The sequence below is a fragment of the Atractosteus spatula genome, chromosome 1 (assembly GCF_055471065.1).
Source record: "Atractosteus spatula isolate fAtrSpa1 chromosome 1, fAtrSpa1.hap1, whole genome shotgun sequence".
Taxonomy (NCBI): Eukaryota; Metazoa; Chordata; class Actinopteri; order Semionotiformes; family Lepisosteidae; genus Atractosteus; species Atractosteus spatula.
In genome coordinates this window covers 7,731,462-7,746,940 of record NC_142706.1, presented here as the reverse complement: position 1 = coordinate 7,746,940, position 15,479 = coordinate 7,731,462, and the positions used below count along the sequence as shown (strand labels likewise).

At 34.5% G+C, this 15,479-nt stretch overlaps 1 protein-coding gene across 4 annotated transcripts in view; it reads left to right on the top strand.

Moving 5' to 3' along the window:
- The window catches only part of ptprda (protein tyrosine phosphatase receptor type Da), a 220,830-nt gene that overhangs the window by 186,352 nt on the left and 18,999 nt on the right, over window positions 1-15,479 (top strand). For 3 of the 4 annotated variants that reach the window (XM_088913056.1, XM_088912288.1, XM_088913882.1), the window contains 4 exons: window positions 3,337-3,460; window positions 8,550-8,725; window positions 12,139-12,258; window positions 12,845-12,999. In XM_088913056.1, the coding sequence (XP_088769182.1) occupies window positions 3,337-3,460; window positions 8,550-8,725; window positions 12,139-12,258; window positions 12,845-12,999 (575 nt within the window). Of the gene's footprint in view, window positions 1-3,336; window positions 3,461-8,549; window positions 8,726-10,297; window positions 10,322-12,138; window positions 12,259-12,844; window positions 13,000-15,479 lie in introns of all 4 variants that reach the window. The other variant, XM_088911463.1, reaches the window with a different exon arrangement.

Genomic DNA, 15,479 nt, shown 5'->3' with positions numbered 1-15,479 from the left:
TTGTCTGAAATTTCAGAGAACTCTAAAAATACACATCGGTTGGAAAGTAGTAAAACAATTCGTCAGTTTATTTGCAATCCTTTCAATAGACCCGTGTTATGACAAATTAGTGAATTTATTTTTGTACATTGTCATTGCATTGAATAAAATATTCATGAAAATGTACCACTAATGCCTGAACTACTCTTATAAAAGTTATAGGGATATTTAAAACACCAGTGGGGATATTTGTTATATTACATTTTAAGCACATGTTTTCAGTTTAGACCAGAACGCAATATATTAATTTAATATTATTACATGAAACTCTCACCATATATATGGGAAACAACATTAGTTTGTTGGTGCTGCCCAGCAACTTAAATTATATCCATGGAAAGAGTGAAGAAACTCATGTCACGATTTGATCAAGCCACGGTTAATTTGTGGTCTCCAAATGTTTGGTTCAGAAGGGCACGTTTCAAACCTTTCAGTGTGGATTCATAATTACCACTAATCTCAGTCTGAAGAAATTTGTAAATGGACAGCGTTTTTCAAATTAGAGTGGTTTAACAAATAACCCAGGTCAAGGAGCAGCACATTTGTTGGGAATGAATTTGTTATTGAAATGTATTTAATAAATCAGCCTAAGGGAATTTGTAAGTAATTGTGGTGAGATAACCAGAGACACATGGTTCTATGATTCCAAAAGTAAAGCACATTGAAGCCTATTCCAAACCCATAATTATGTATTGTAAGTCATTTGGAATTGCATGCTCTCACTGTATGGGCTCACATGTGAGTTCTTTTAAGTGCCATAGCTCCAGAGTTATACGGATATTGGTAAACCTAATTTGGATGTTTTTTGTACTCTTTAATTATTGTGCAGTGACTGGAGTTAATGAGTTTTTTTTCAATAGTGTTATCCATAAGCCATTAATTTTCACACTCATAAAAAGTCTGCCACTTAAAAAATTAAGCCCTACTGTGTGTTCTGTCCCACAGCCCAGTAGTGGGTATCCTTTTGCCATATTTGAAACTACAGCTTTGCAAGAATGAATTGTAGAAAGTGCATATTTTTATTGTGATTCATTTGTTCAGTACAATGTAGAAATGCATTACATTTGTGGTCTATAATTCCAGTTGCCTAGCACTGAGTTTAAAGTACATGGATCAGTAAGTTTCTACAATAAGTGTCCATTATGTATTTAATTACATATGAAATGATGCATAATCTCCTGTGGAATTAGTATGAAATCAATGTATACATACTGTATGTTATTCATATTTCTTTTTCACAAAGATGCATGAACAGCCATGTATATTGTGGTAGTACTCTTGAAGCTATGTCAACATGTTTTATAGTAGAATTTATTTCTGAGGCTGCTGAGGTGTTAAACCCATGGACCCTCGTTCAGGGACTTGTTTTGGGGGTTCCCAAAGCAGCAGGGTAAAATAGTTTAGACTAAGTTGGTGTGGACTGAATTGGCTAGAATGTTTGTCCTACATGTACATCAGCAACCCCTGTGACTTGCCAGGTCCATCACTCCTCCAGACAAGAGTTCCAGAGTTGCACTACTGGCACAGTGGGGCTCACAGTGTAAAAGATTACTCTGACAGCACATGTTTCGAGTTGAAGGATATCTGATTTCGATACAGGACGGGAGATGAGTTAAAGATCAGAGATTCCAAACTATTCATAACAATAGTGATACAAAATGTGTAAAAAAGGCTGCATAAATTGTGCCCAAAATTTGATGTGCTTTTGGGTCCTTTGCGATTAAATACACCATAGACGTGTACAAATGCAAGGATTATTATTCATTTTTTGTTTTCATGTGCATCTGTGAACTTTTTTTCCCGATCACTTAATTCTAATGACAAAGAAGAAAACAGTAGAAATCAAGCAAGTTCATTCTGATTTTATGTTTTTATTATTATTTATTTGCATTATACATGATGATTAGATTAACGATTAGCTGAAGTATTCACAGCTGCCAACAAACTGAACAACAACTGAAAACACAGCAGTGCAAAAGAACAGTGGTATAAACCTAATGATAATAAAGTATTATTGCTCAAGACAGTGCCCTCTGCTGCTTCAGCCTCAAACTTGCTGCTTTGCCATTAGTGTCTGTTTACCCTCTTGGTAAAAAACATAATCATGATCCTGACTTCAGCCAAGGTCAAAAGCATTTTCTTCCGTAGAGTAACTGTGAGTTGTGAGGGATTAATTGTGAATTTACCAAGATTCTAGGGGCACTGGTATACCTTCTTGAAGTTAAAGTAAACGTTTGTAAGAAAAAAGCCTCCTTAAGGAATTTGTGGAACCAGAAACTGCAGTGTAGCCTATTAAAAGATTGCCTACAGTCTTCCTACAGGGAATGTAGAGGAAAATATATATTTGCCACTGAAAATGTGTTTTACCTGCTACACAGAGAGACTGCTCATTCCTGTGACACATTTTCCTTGGCCGTGCACTGATACAAATCAGTTTAATGATTAAAAATAAATGATATTATAAGATGACATGTTCTTAGATTAAAAGAATTTAGCCTACAGTACATGATAAATGTTATCAGCAGCGTACCGAAGAGCAAAAGTACTATGAGTATTGTACTCTGAATATTTTGTATTAATTATCGGACCTTGCTCCATAATTTAAACTGCTTTTCTTAAGAGCCGTTTTGTGGACATCACAATTTTCAGCAAAGTATATATTTTTGGAAAAACTGTTGCAGTCTTATGTATAGGTAACTCTCATGACCTTGTGTAAGATAAAGTGGCCAGATGGATGGTAAAGGTAACTTTAAAGAGGAGACTTATTTTATTAAAGGTCATTCAGAATGCAAAGAGCCACAGAATAGTTCTGATTGTACTCTCTAAAAGTCAGTATCACTTTTCTTTCAAGCTAAATCTGTGACTTTAATATTATGTATGATTTTTTTTATTTTAGTGCACTGTACATTAGATATTATTTGGTTGGTTTGTTTGCTGCCTTTGACTTGGAATATGTTTGTTGGTAAAAGCTGCAAAAACTTGTGGGAGCAACAAGGGTCTTAATTCAACTACTGTACAATGCATATGATTAACATGCATCATTCTAAAGAACACGGGTCTACATTTGAATAGGTTAAATAGCAACAAAGACTTAGTATTGGAAAATGGATTTCCATTGCATTCCGTGAAGCATTTTTAACAAAACCTTAAATTATCCTCGTCAGATTAAGTTTTGCTGTGTGTTTCTGAAACATTTAACATGAAGTTTTATAAATAATGGGCAGGTGGAAATTTTAGATAGAGTCTGGTAATTGAAAGAGGTATTTAGTTCTAAAATCTACTTTTTTTTTCTTACAGTCCATTGATCCTGGGCAGCAGTTCACATGGGAGCATTCCAACCTGGAAGTTAACAAACCAAAGAATAGATATGCAAATGTGATTGCATATGACCATTCACGCGTCCTGCTTTCTGCCATAGAAGGTGAGTATCTCATGCAGTGCCATTCTTCAGACAGTTTACAGTTACCTTTAGTTTACAGTCTTGCTCATAGCTGGTTTCAAAACATAAACTTACATTGTTCTCTGGAAACCAGTTGTGATGTTTTTACAGTCAGGCTGTAAGCAGGTAAACTTGTTTACAATCAGCTCTTATAATGTTTAATTCAACATCTGTGGTTCTAATGGGAAAAAAACTGCAGGACAGAATGAAGTGATGCAACTGGCTTCTGGATACCCCTCTGTTAGAAATTAAAGCAGGACTATCCCAGATGTATAAGACTCTGAGAACTGAAGTGGTAGATTTGATCTATTATGAAATCTACTTTTGTTTTTTTTCATGCCACTTCATGGTTTTGTGATGAATGATCAAAGCTTGAAAGAACCAATTTTCTACAAGAGTTAGATGTAGGGTAATGCGCAACATTTTGTCATCCATGGATGTGTTTTGCATTCTACATAAGTATTCTGCATGTCTTTTTTACCACTCTCCCACACTGGCAAGATGCTGTTAATGACAAATTCATAACATCTCACAATGAATTCCTCACTGGGTATGTTCAAGATCTGAGCCATACATATTCCAATTATAAGTCATAATTTCATTTCTAACGTGCAAGACTTTGTATTTCCCGATACAAAATTTGGTTTGTCACATGAAACAGCTGCAATAGACAAGACACATCTGCTTCTTGTCAAAAATGGCAAGGCTCGACTTGACGCTTTAATTTGATATGCAATAATTTTTTCTGAGACTTCATTATCTGCAGCTCTGTCTAACATTAGAAGACTTCCTCAACATGCATAGCTGCAGGTAGTGAAACATAAACAGTGTTTTTAGAAAACTCTCTGTTTACTGATGACTCATCGAACCACACCACTACGACTTTTTAAATAGACATGATCTCTGAGATAGAAGTATCTATTGTAGCTCTGTCTAAAGAGGGAGGTTAAAGGAGATTCCAGTCAAAATCCAATCCTTCCTTTTCCCATAGCTTCCCAATTTCCTCCAAAAACTCCAAACTCTCAAAACTCCCAAAAGGTACAGTATGTTCCCAAGTCCCCAAATACTGGAGTAATGGTACCACTTTAAACCTTTTCAGAGATTTGTTTACATTAGCCAGTAAAATTGCAGGGTTTTGTTTTTTTCCCTTAGTTTAAAAGCAAATTATACCACTTATTAACAAAAGAAATGTTTGTTTCTCCACTCAATTTGTAAATCTCAATTTCATCTACTCATTGCATTATGTATTTTTAGACTTAAAAGTATTAGTCTTGTAATTCAAGTGTGTAACAGCTGTGTTTGTTTCACAGTTACCATAGTAATACATTTTCAAAATGGGCTCTTCAAATAGTCAGAAGTAGCTACTTTTCTTAGTTTTAATACCCATTTAAAATCTGATGCTCTAGATTCAGACTAGCATGTAAACAAGAAAAAGACAATATTGAATATTACAATTTATTAGCTATTTTGCGATAGATAATTCAAATATTAACAGATAATTATGTTGTAATTAGATAATTATGATATATATTTATTTAATGTATATTGTGGTTATACTGCAATGTGATGTTAAGTGCAACACATCATACATTTAAGTTCTAACAGTTGTTTAAAAATGTCCAGTGTGGTCTATAGAAAATAACATCTCATGTACAATTAAATATACATGCTGTTTGATTTTCATCACATGGTAGAAAATCCTATCTGAACTGTTTTTACATGAACACGTTTTTTATGGATAAAATGCACAATCGAAACATTTTTTAGCTCTCTGGTATTAGTCCCATAATGAGCCATTTAACTTTTTAATAGAATATTGCCCCAACATAAATCTGCTCATGTCAGATAACTCAAATGAAAGGATGCAAGCAAGAACTAAAATGGAATTCTGGCACAGTGTGGGTATAAAGAAACTGTAAAATGGATGTAAATGACAAGTAACAATAGAAGCTAAATAAAGATGTGGATCCTTTTGCACAGCCTCTTCCCTAAAAGAAAAGACAGTTGAACATTGATGGATTCCATTTAGGCAACGCAAACACAGCAGAACAGTGAAGTTGCTACTTTTTGAGAGAAGGAAGGGCTTTTCCAGAGATTGGGGACTTTTCAGTTTGATATAACAAAGCAGTTGGCACCTGGGAGTTTGTGTTTACATTTAAACCGTTTGATAGAATTTGTTGCCAAAGGGCTTGTCTGTATAACTAGTTTATAAAGCCGCCATTGGGAATAAGTTATGGTCTCTGCTTCCTGCTTCAAATACTTTATTTCGCTGCTGTACTAAAAAGTGTTTCCCTGCTTCTTCTGTTAGCTTTGTAGAGTACCAGTGTTGCTGTTGCCAATACACTTTCATCTCTGAGGAGCAGCTTTCAGTGTCACTGGCCTTGTGCAGAAAACAAGACGTTGTTGTTGTTGTTGTTTGCATTTGCATGATGCCTTTATGAATATTAGCTTGCAGTCTTGCTTTTTTAAAATTTCCTATGTTCTGATTTGTTTTCCATCATTGGAAAAGCCTTATCAGATCAGACAGCTCTGCGTATACAGTGCATTGAGTAGCTGAATACTATTTGAAAGTACTGTATTTGAAATCCTGAAAAGCAATCTAGTGGATTTCTTCAAAATGCACAGTGAAACAAGACTGCATTTAACACTAACAACAGGAAGCACTTCTCTACACTAAAGGCTTGTGGGGAATAAGCTGCTCAGCCATGATGTCAAGGCTGATACGCTGGCTTCTTTCAAGCAACAGCTGGATGAGATCAGTTTAATTGGTTACTTGCTACAAAATGAGTTAGATGAAGAGAGATGAGAGTTGGGCGGCCTCCTCTCATTTCTAACCTTTCTTATACTCTTAAACAAAATAAACGTGAATTTCCGTGTTCGTTCTTATGCCAGATTTTGCTTACTGATACGGAGCGCACAATTTACAGTACATGTTCCTCACTGTTTAAAATGTGTCACAGGAACATTACATCCACCAATTGCCCATAACTAGTCAGTCTGTTAGGCAAAAGCTGGAGAGGATCCTCAGATCAGTTAGCAACCAGTAACCAAGTGGGCTAACTAGTCCAAATGACATCCTCTTGGTCGTAGCATTTCCTATTACGATTGTACTGGAGTACTTAAACCATATGAATGGAGTTTCGATTTAGCTGCCATGCATTGCAGAACAGCTACCCTGCATCAGATGCTTCAACTTGGTAAAAAGTAAAACAGGCAAATCCTGACTGACATTTTGGAAAGCTGATCAGGCCTTCTTTTGCCAATGCAGTAGTACAGTAAAGAAAATGAATTTTGCAGCTGTGTACTTCAAGAGCTATAGCCTTGTTTTTAGCAATTACACAAATATAGTGGTTTTGTGAATCATTTTTATTATTATTATTATTATTATTATTATTATTGCTTTCCTCTTTCTGTTGTTTCTAGTAGTGTTCTCTTTCTTCTACATACTCTATATAGTGAATGTGCAATTGAATTATGTTCTCCATAAAAATCTATTATTTTTAGAGAAACATCTTAAAACAGCTTTTTCAAACGTTTCAGATCTTTTCTTATATTTGTATAGTTTTGACTATACCTAGAGAGTTAAATGCTAGATATATTAAAAGATACAAAGAACATTTAAATTACTATACCTTCTTATCCTGTATGACAGGAGATTATCGTGTAGAAAACAGGGGGGACAGTAGTTTTAAATCCTGAAAATAATCAATGTCCAGGAAACAACACCTTAGTATTCATGACATAGTAATATTTCATTTTTCTTTCATCCGGAAGCTTAGTTGTCTTTATCTGCTCCCATCGTAGAGAAATGACTGGCGTGTGGCCAGGCTTAGTTTACGGCAAAACAGTGAATTTTGAAAGAACACACGGCTTGGTCTTTTCACTGAATAAGTTACCTGCAAAAAGGCAAAGTTAAAGCACAGGCGGAGGTGAGACGTGAGTCCCATGCAGATGAGACTTATCTTCACAGACCATGTGTGAGTGCTGTTCACAGCTGCCAGTCCTGCAGCATTGACTCTGCTGTCAGCCAGGCTTCTCCCCGGATTGAAAAAGACTTGCTGCTTTTATTTGAAAAGAGGAAGAAAAATGGAGGGGGGGGGGGGAGCATACATTTTCCTATAGAATGTTTTCCACAATTTAGGAATGCAGATGCAGTTTGATTTAAAAATAATTAATACAAGAATCAGGAGTAAACTTAACCCTTTTAGAGATATTACCTCAGGTACCTCTGTTATGTGCTGGGATTTTATAGCAAGGCTGTGAAGGAAGGAAACAGCAGAAAACATCTTTAAAGCTTTCTTTGTAGCTCTAAAGGACATATTTGTTGGTTATGCAGGCTGTTTAAATGTGATGTTGGATTTTAACTCTAAACTAGTTTAAAATTAGCTTGGAATGATGACAGATACAATCTACTGTATGGCTCTTTCATTTTCTAAACTATGATGAAATGCCTTCAGAGCTCCAGTGTTACAAGCACCAACTGGTATTGAAAATGTCTTTCACTGTTTTTGCCCATTTGACATTTTTAACTTTGATTTTTTATAATGTCAAATTAATTTACGAATGACACACATATTTTTTATTTCTTCGGTATATGTTTACAGTATGTATATGATGCAAGGCGTAGCCGTGATCAGCAGTTAATATTCTGGTGGGATTTAAGTGACCAAAGTGAGTGAAAAGAGCTTATTTAGACCTTTATCTTACATCCTTGCAGCTTTCTTCAAGCAGGGACACTAGCGTGATTGAAGTACTTGCCCACAGCACATGCTTCAAATGACAGTCATCTCTGTGTCACTGTCTTGTGACTTCAGAGATACTGAGCATTGTGGAGCAAGAAAAAAAATGTCTCAGGAAGATGGACAGCTACAAATTAAACCTTGGGGCAGAGGCAGTGATGGCCTCAGGAAAGTGTGGAAAAACATACCAACAGCTGATCTAAAATATCAGACACTTTTTGTGCAACCTTTTTTTGCATGTTCTTTTAATCAACTGCAAACCCATTTTGGGCACCAGATTGCAGTATATGTGTGTAATCCTCTTTCAAATGTTAATTTTCCTTTTCTTTCAGGTATCCCTGGAAGTGACTATATCAATGCCAACTATATTGATGGCTACAGGAAACAGAATGCTTATATTGCCACCCAGGGTTCTCTCCCAGAAACCTTTGGTGATTTCTGGAGGATGATCTGGGAACAACGCAGTGCAAATATTGTCATGATGACTAAGCTGGAGGAGAGATCTAGGGTAAGCACATAATCATTTCTTACTTCATGTGACATTTGTGTTATCTTGCTAAGCAAAAGAAAAGATTAAGGAAAGAATTAATGAGTCTATTGACTACCAGATTTTGGAATGTAGTATTTCAAATTCTTTCCTGTTACAGCTACTATCTTTGATTCATTTAGCAGCCATGACCACCCATCCAATCCACTAAGCCAGTGACACAGCTTTAAAGTCAGATTACATCTGGAACATACAGTACAAGATGCTTAAATTGTATGCATTTGAAATGTCAAACAATCAGGAGGAATAAGCAACAAAGCAAAAGTGCTTTTTTTCATGTTTTAACTATAAATTACATGTATGTATGTATACATATACTGCATGTATATATTTGATAAAGAGAAAAATATATTATGTTCTTTTTTGATGGAATATCTAATGGCAATAATAATGAATTCGTCATTCCTGACTTCTCGCCCTGAAAGACAATAAAACAATGTTTTTTGATGGGTTTTTTTTGTAAAGCCAGCATTATTTTTGAAATCCCACAAATAACATTACATTCAGTATTAGGAATTATGCAGTAGTTTTCTTTTGCACAAAATGTTGACCTTTTTTCTTCCTATCAAACAGTTATTGTTGGAATAATATTTTTAAAAAATAATTTTTATTATAGAACCCTCTATACTTCATATAACGTTTTGCCCTTCTTTGATATTATTTGTTTTCACAAATTCAAAGTGTATATATATTTCGCTTACTGAAATCACCAGAACAACTGAAAATGTATTTATGAAGTACAGTTGGTCACAACATTCTAGATTTCTACAAAGCACATCTTATTAAACTCTGATTAGATTAGACTGTTGTAAATATTTGTACTTTAGCTATTCATATAGATTGTGTTTACTTTAATATGAAAGCATTGAGTCTCTTAATAGGCTATACTCAGCTACTAGTTGTGTTCCAGTGTTTAGAATCACATTTTTTTTAATCAATGAGTGCTCTTTTCCCCTTATAATTATGGTTTATGGGGAACCAAATAATGATTGTGGAAGGGGGGTCCACTGTTTTGGACCTGAAAATAAAATCCTAGTCACTCCTAACACAACCAATATTAAAATGATTACAACTTCTGTTCACAAAAAGTGTGTAGTCCTTGACTTATTGGAAGATTGAAAATACGTATTACAGTATGTTATAGTTAATATTCTAAGGAGAATTAATTTTGTTGGTTTTATTAACATTAGCAGTTAGGGTAACATTTACATATTCCAAAAGCAAGAGGTATAAACAATGAAGAAACCGCAAGAGAGAAGTGGCCTTTTTTAATGAGGTTTCTCTGTAACAACACAAGTAATTAATTATGTGAAAGCCTAATTACCGTTTGAAATTATATTCTTATATTCATTCAGGTATTCTGTGAATATTAAGTCTGAATAATGGTGAATTTTAGTTTTTGAAGTTGGTTTATTAAACCTTCAAAAGGTGCTTCTTCAATGCAGGTTTCTGCTTTAACATTTTAACAAACTACTTTTTTAACTGCCATCATTATTTTGTTGTGTTTCGTTTTGTTTTATATTTTTTCTTCAGATGCCTTCTTATTTCTTCTCCAAGGCAAGACATTTCTCATTTTGTGCCATTGGGTGTCATTCACTCAATCATCTGTCACTTTTTTCAAGTGTCCTCTTTGTCATGTCATTGTTTAATTTAGTAGCATGGCTTTGTTTTTATCCAACACTGCTGTGTGCAAGCTGTAAATGTTGCAACTATAATACTGATACTAAACTGCTATTACACAAAACTGTCGTCGGCACTTGGCACTGTCACACACTGCAAGGCTTTTCTCCATTAGAACATGCTTAAAAAGAAAAAAATTAAATAAATTGGCGTATGCAAATGCTATAGCATATTTTATTTTTGCTGTTATGCACAGTCTTGATGAGAAATGTATAACCACGTCACAGAAATAAAGTGCATGATTTCCACAATAATTCAGTTCGTCACCTGGCATTTCAGAGGTCTTAATTTTAATTAAAAAGAAGTTTTGTAAAGTGGAGAAGAAAATCACTGGACCCAGTTAATATTTTCTGATGCAGCTAGGTTAGATAGCATCATTACACCTAAAAGAGAGAAACACTCCTTTCTTGTTTTTCTCCTTAACTCCTAATGTTATCATTCTGATTGTATGACCACACAGGTATACTTGAGCACAAACTGCATGCCCTTGAAAATTGCTTCCTGATGTGTATTTTTTAGATTACAAATAATTCAAAGCATTTTTCTAAAACATTTTTTTTTACTTTGCAGATTTGTTCTTGTTTGTTTGTATGAAAATAAAAGAATCAATTAAAAAAATCTGTAAACTGTTTAGCTATGATGTTCGCAAAATAAAAATATAATTAGATCATTAATTTCTTTTATAATTCTAATTATTTGTGGTATATACTAACAAACAGAAACAAGTTCTGTGCCCAAATTACAGTATTCATTTGCTAGTGGTACCATGTTATATTATAGTATAGTGTTTTTAGAAATTGTGTATGAAGCTGACAGTTGTCATGTTATTTCCAGTGTTTTAAGTGTTTCTTAAAACGTTAAAAGACATTACATCCTTAGGGCTCAACAACTGTGGTAGTTCTTGCCATTGTTTTGTAATAGTTTTTTGTAATCTAGATGGCCTAGATAAAGACTCGGCATTGTTTATGTGTCTGACTAGCTCAGCCTTTATCCTGTAAACTTAAATAGTTATCTTTGTGAGACTCTTTAATTAATTGTGATCTATGTTGTCTAACCCTAAGTAAACATTTTTATTAAGAAGTTAATTTTGAGATGCGGAGGTCATTTTTAATTGTTTGTCTTTGCATAATCTGTTTTTGGATTAAAGCTGTATCTTAATGAGAGTAACGTATGGCTTTTTAGACAGTTTATTGTGTAAAAGTCTATTATTTACTTAAACTATTAATTTTGTTTCCACTTGGCAGTGAAACAATGATACTGTAATGGAACAGAGTTTTATTGGTTGTTCACTGGGCAACGAAACTGTATAATCATAATAAACTAGTGTCTGTAATGTGATTGGAAAACTGCAGTTAAGATTGTAATTATAGACTCTGTCAGGTTTATAAATACTGCTGTCTGAATCAGTGGAATGTTTTAAGTTGTTATTTTTTTTTATTTGAAACTGTAGAAATCAGCAGAATGAGAAGTTACTGGCATCCCGATACCCTTTATTTATTAGATTTGCATTCACCATGGCTGTAGTTTCCCTTTTGACAGATATGCAGTTGGTTATGTAAATCATTTGACAGATTTTTATAAGCCTCAGATGCAGATTTAAAGATTAAGAACTGAGCTCTCGAAATGCTATATATAATCTACAGTTTTTACTATGTAATGCACTTTCTGTATTTTAATGCAATCTTTTGTTGCAGGTTAAATGCGATCAGTACTGGCCCACAAGAGGTACTGAGACCTATGGTCTCATACAGGTGACATTATTAGATACAGTGGAGCTAGCAACTTACTGCGTTAGAACATTTGCACTTTACAAGGTAAGTGTGTAGTAAAAGATGCCGCTACTGTCTGATGATAACGAAACTCCTCATCACCCTGAATTTCAATCTATCTCATTACCGGAATGCTACATTTAGCCACTTTCCGAAGTTAATTTAATTTAGTGACTAGCATGCTGATGAGTATTAAGAAATTAGTTTAGTACTGAGTCATCCCATATGGGTCCTTCACCTGTTCATCAGATTGCCAATGTCGTTTTTGTTTTTCTTTATGTAATTTAAAGTTGTTTCTTTTCCTCATTACCTCTCAGTTGTCTTGAAAGGCTGGCAATTTATGTGAATTTGTGATGAATGTAATCCCATCAGCCTCTTCTAGTTGGGTTTGGGAACTGATGTTACAAGCGTCTGAGTTGTCAAACTGTGAATGCACTAACTCTTCTGAAGTTTAACTAAGCCGACGTTTTTCTTTCCTCATTTATATCTGGAAATTTTAACTTATGTTCCTGAAAGTAAGGTCATGTTTAGCTCATGTTCAATCAATTTTCCTGCTTGCATGGGAAGCAGATGTTAGCTGCTGTAAATGTTGGCGTGGTGGCATGGAATTAATGTGCACTTGTTATCACAGAATGGCTCCAGTGAGAAGAGAGAAGTGAGGCAGTTCCAGTTCACAGCCTGGCCTGACCATGGTGTTCCTGAACATCCCACGCCTTTCCTTGCCTTTTTACGCCGTGTCAAAGCCTGTAACCCACCAGATGCAGGGCCAATGGTTGTGCATTGCAGGTAAGAGCATTTGTAGTTCGTTCTGTGCATCTGTGAAAAAGCTCATCATGGGTTGTACCTCTCCAAAGTATATAAACATCATTATAAAAACTGGTTTTCAGGCTTCATAAATTATTCCCTTTCACTTTACTATTTATATCACAATTTCCCTTATTTTATCCTCAAGAAATGAATCTTAATTTACTTTAAACCACTCATATTTAGGTGACCAAGTGTTAAAGTGGTTTAAGTAAATTGATTTTTACTAGGAGGTTTGTGGTTGAATCCCTGGCTTTCACATTTTCTGTGCCTTTCCCAAAGTTGTTTGACCCTCTTGTTTTCTGGTCAAACAATGTGACAAAAAAAAAGGATTTTGCATAACCCATATGTATGCTAGCTAATGTAAAGTAAATATGTACGTATATTAGTCCCAGTATTTGAAACATTTAGTTTTGAAGATGTACACATGTATTTTTTTTGTACTAAAGACTTAGTACAAAATACATCAAAAAAGCATTTTGATATCAGACAGAATAAGTTATATAGTAGGTTACTCTCTCTTCAGGTTACCATATACAGTAACCTTAAGTTCTCTGGAATAGAGAATGGGGTAGATAAACTTTCTGAGGTAGAAATCAACAAGACTAAAACTAGTTGGTATAAAATATGAAAATGGACAGGAAAATGTATCCACTAGAGAATTGTTGCATCTTTGTGATGAAGATGGACAATATCTGAATGGATTTCTTTTCTCAGGATATCCCCAGGCTAAATAAACTGAATATAAACACAATTTGTTTTATACAAATTGCATCCACATAGTTAGAATTCCTACATGTGTGGCAGATAGAGAAACCGAAAACAATGACAAAGGAAGCTGTCACAGTAATCCACAGAATGGCACCAGTTCTGCTAGAAAGTGAAGCAGTTTTACAGGGCAAAGGCAAATAAACCTGCTTGAGAAACTGTGGAAAAGGGATTACTGAGGAATTAAATTACCACATGCAGAACTTAATTAGACCTACTAGCAGAATCAGTTTAAATTGAAAATCCTGATTTTGGCATGCAGAATGCTGGAATTAATGTCATACTGCAGATGGGAGTTTTAATTCCTTCCCCCAGATCAGATAAGCTTCACAGTGGTTTAAAATCAGTTGAAAAGGAATCCCTTCATCTATAGTCTTTCAAAGTTACTGTTCTGAAGGATATTTATGCCCATGCTATCAGAAACTTTATGTACTCTTTGAATAAAGTGAAAATTGTGTGATTTTTACTCTGTAGAGCTTTGTCAAACAGTTTCTAAAAGTGCTAAGGCACAGTCTAAACACAATATGTGAAGGAAAACGTTTTGAAACTATAAATTGACTTCAGCATGTAAATCACTGAGAAACATGCTGGGAAACCAATTGGTTGAAATTTGGATTTAAAAGAAGTGAGAAAAGCAGAAAAAAGGTCCTTTACTGCATTATTTTGCACTGCAAAATTGATTTGGTAAATGCCATATAAATTAATAATGAAATTCTAACATTCATTTCTGAGAGTTTTCTGAGACTGTATATTTTCATAACATGAATTCTCAGTCTACATAGCCCTGTTAATTCATGCAGTCTGTCCTCCATTAGTTTATGTGGTTTACTAATATGTTTAGCAGATAGTATGTGTTAAAACCTATTCTTCTTCTTATTATTACTATTATTATTTTATTATTATTATTAAGCTTTCAAAGCAGGATTGTTGTGTTTGTGGTGTGATTTAGTATACTGTTTTACAAACAGGTCCTGGGATCTGTTCTGATTGTTACAGGTACTTTTCGAGGATAGCACAAGCTTTCCTCTAATATAAATAAAATAAGAAGAAGCTAGGTTTTGTCCAGTTAGTCTAATTTGTCTCTTTATGTCCGTCCTTTTTGTGCCCTGTGATAGATCAGTGTTTAGTCCACGTTAAAAAATCTGTAAGTCATCAGTGCCGTGAAAATGTCTGTGAATCCCTAAATTTGGTCTGTATTCTCATTAAATTTACACCTAAAACTTAATTATATATTCATGATCGTCTTAATGAGTAATAATATGTCACTTAACTGTATAACAGAAAGAAATTCAATATGTTTGGATTATTTAAGTAACAGTAATGACCAAACATTTAATAAACCGTAAATTCTCCATGGGAATATGTTTGTGAATCTTTGGATTCAGTAACTCATGGTGCCTCCTTGGCGGTAATGAGTTGAACTACAGCAGATGTTTCCAGTAAATGGTTATCAGCCTTTTTAATTTTGGCCCAATCATCCTTAAGGAGCTGCTTTAAGTCTGTGATATTTCTAGATTCCATTGTTTCAGGTCCTTGCATAAGATATCAGTGGTGTTCAGTTCCAGATTGTGACTTGGCCAAAACAAGAAATTTCGTCTTCTTCGGTCATCATGTTGTAGATCTGCTTGTATGTTTAGAATCATTGTCTTGAGAAAGACTTAAATTGAGCCTTACACATTGTCTGTCACGCATAA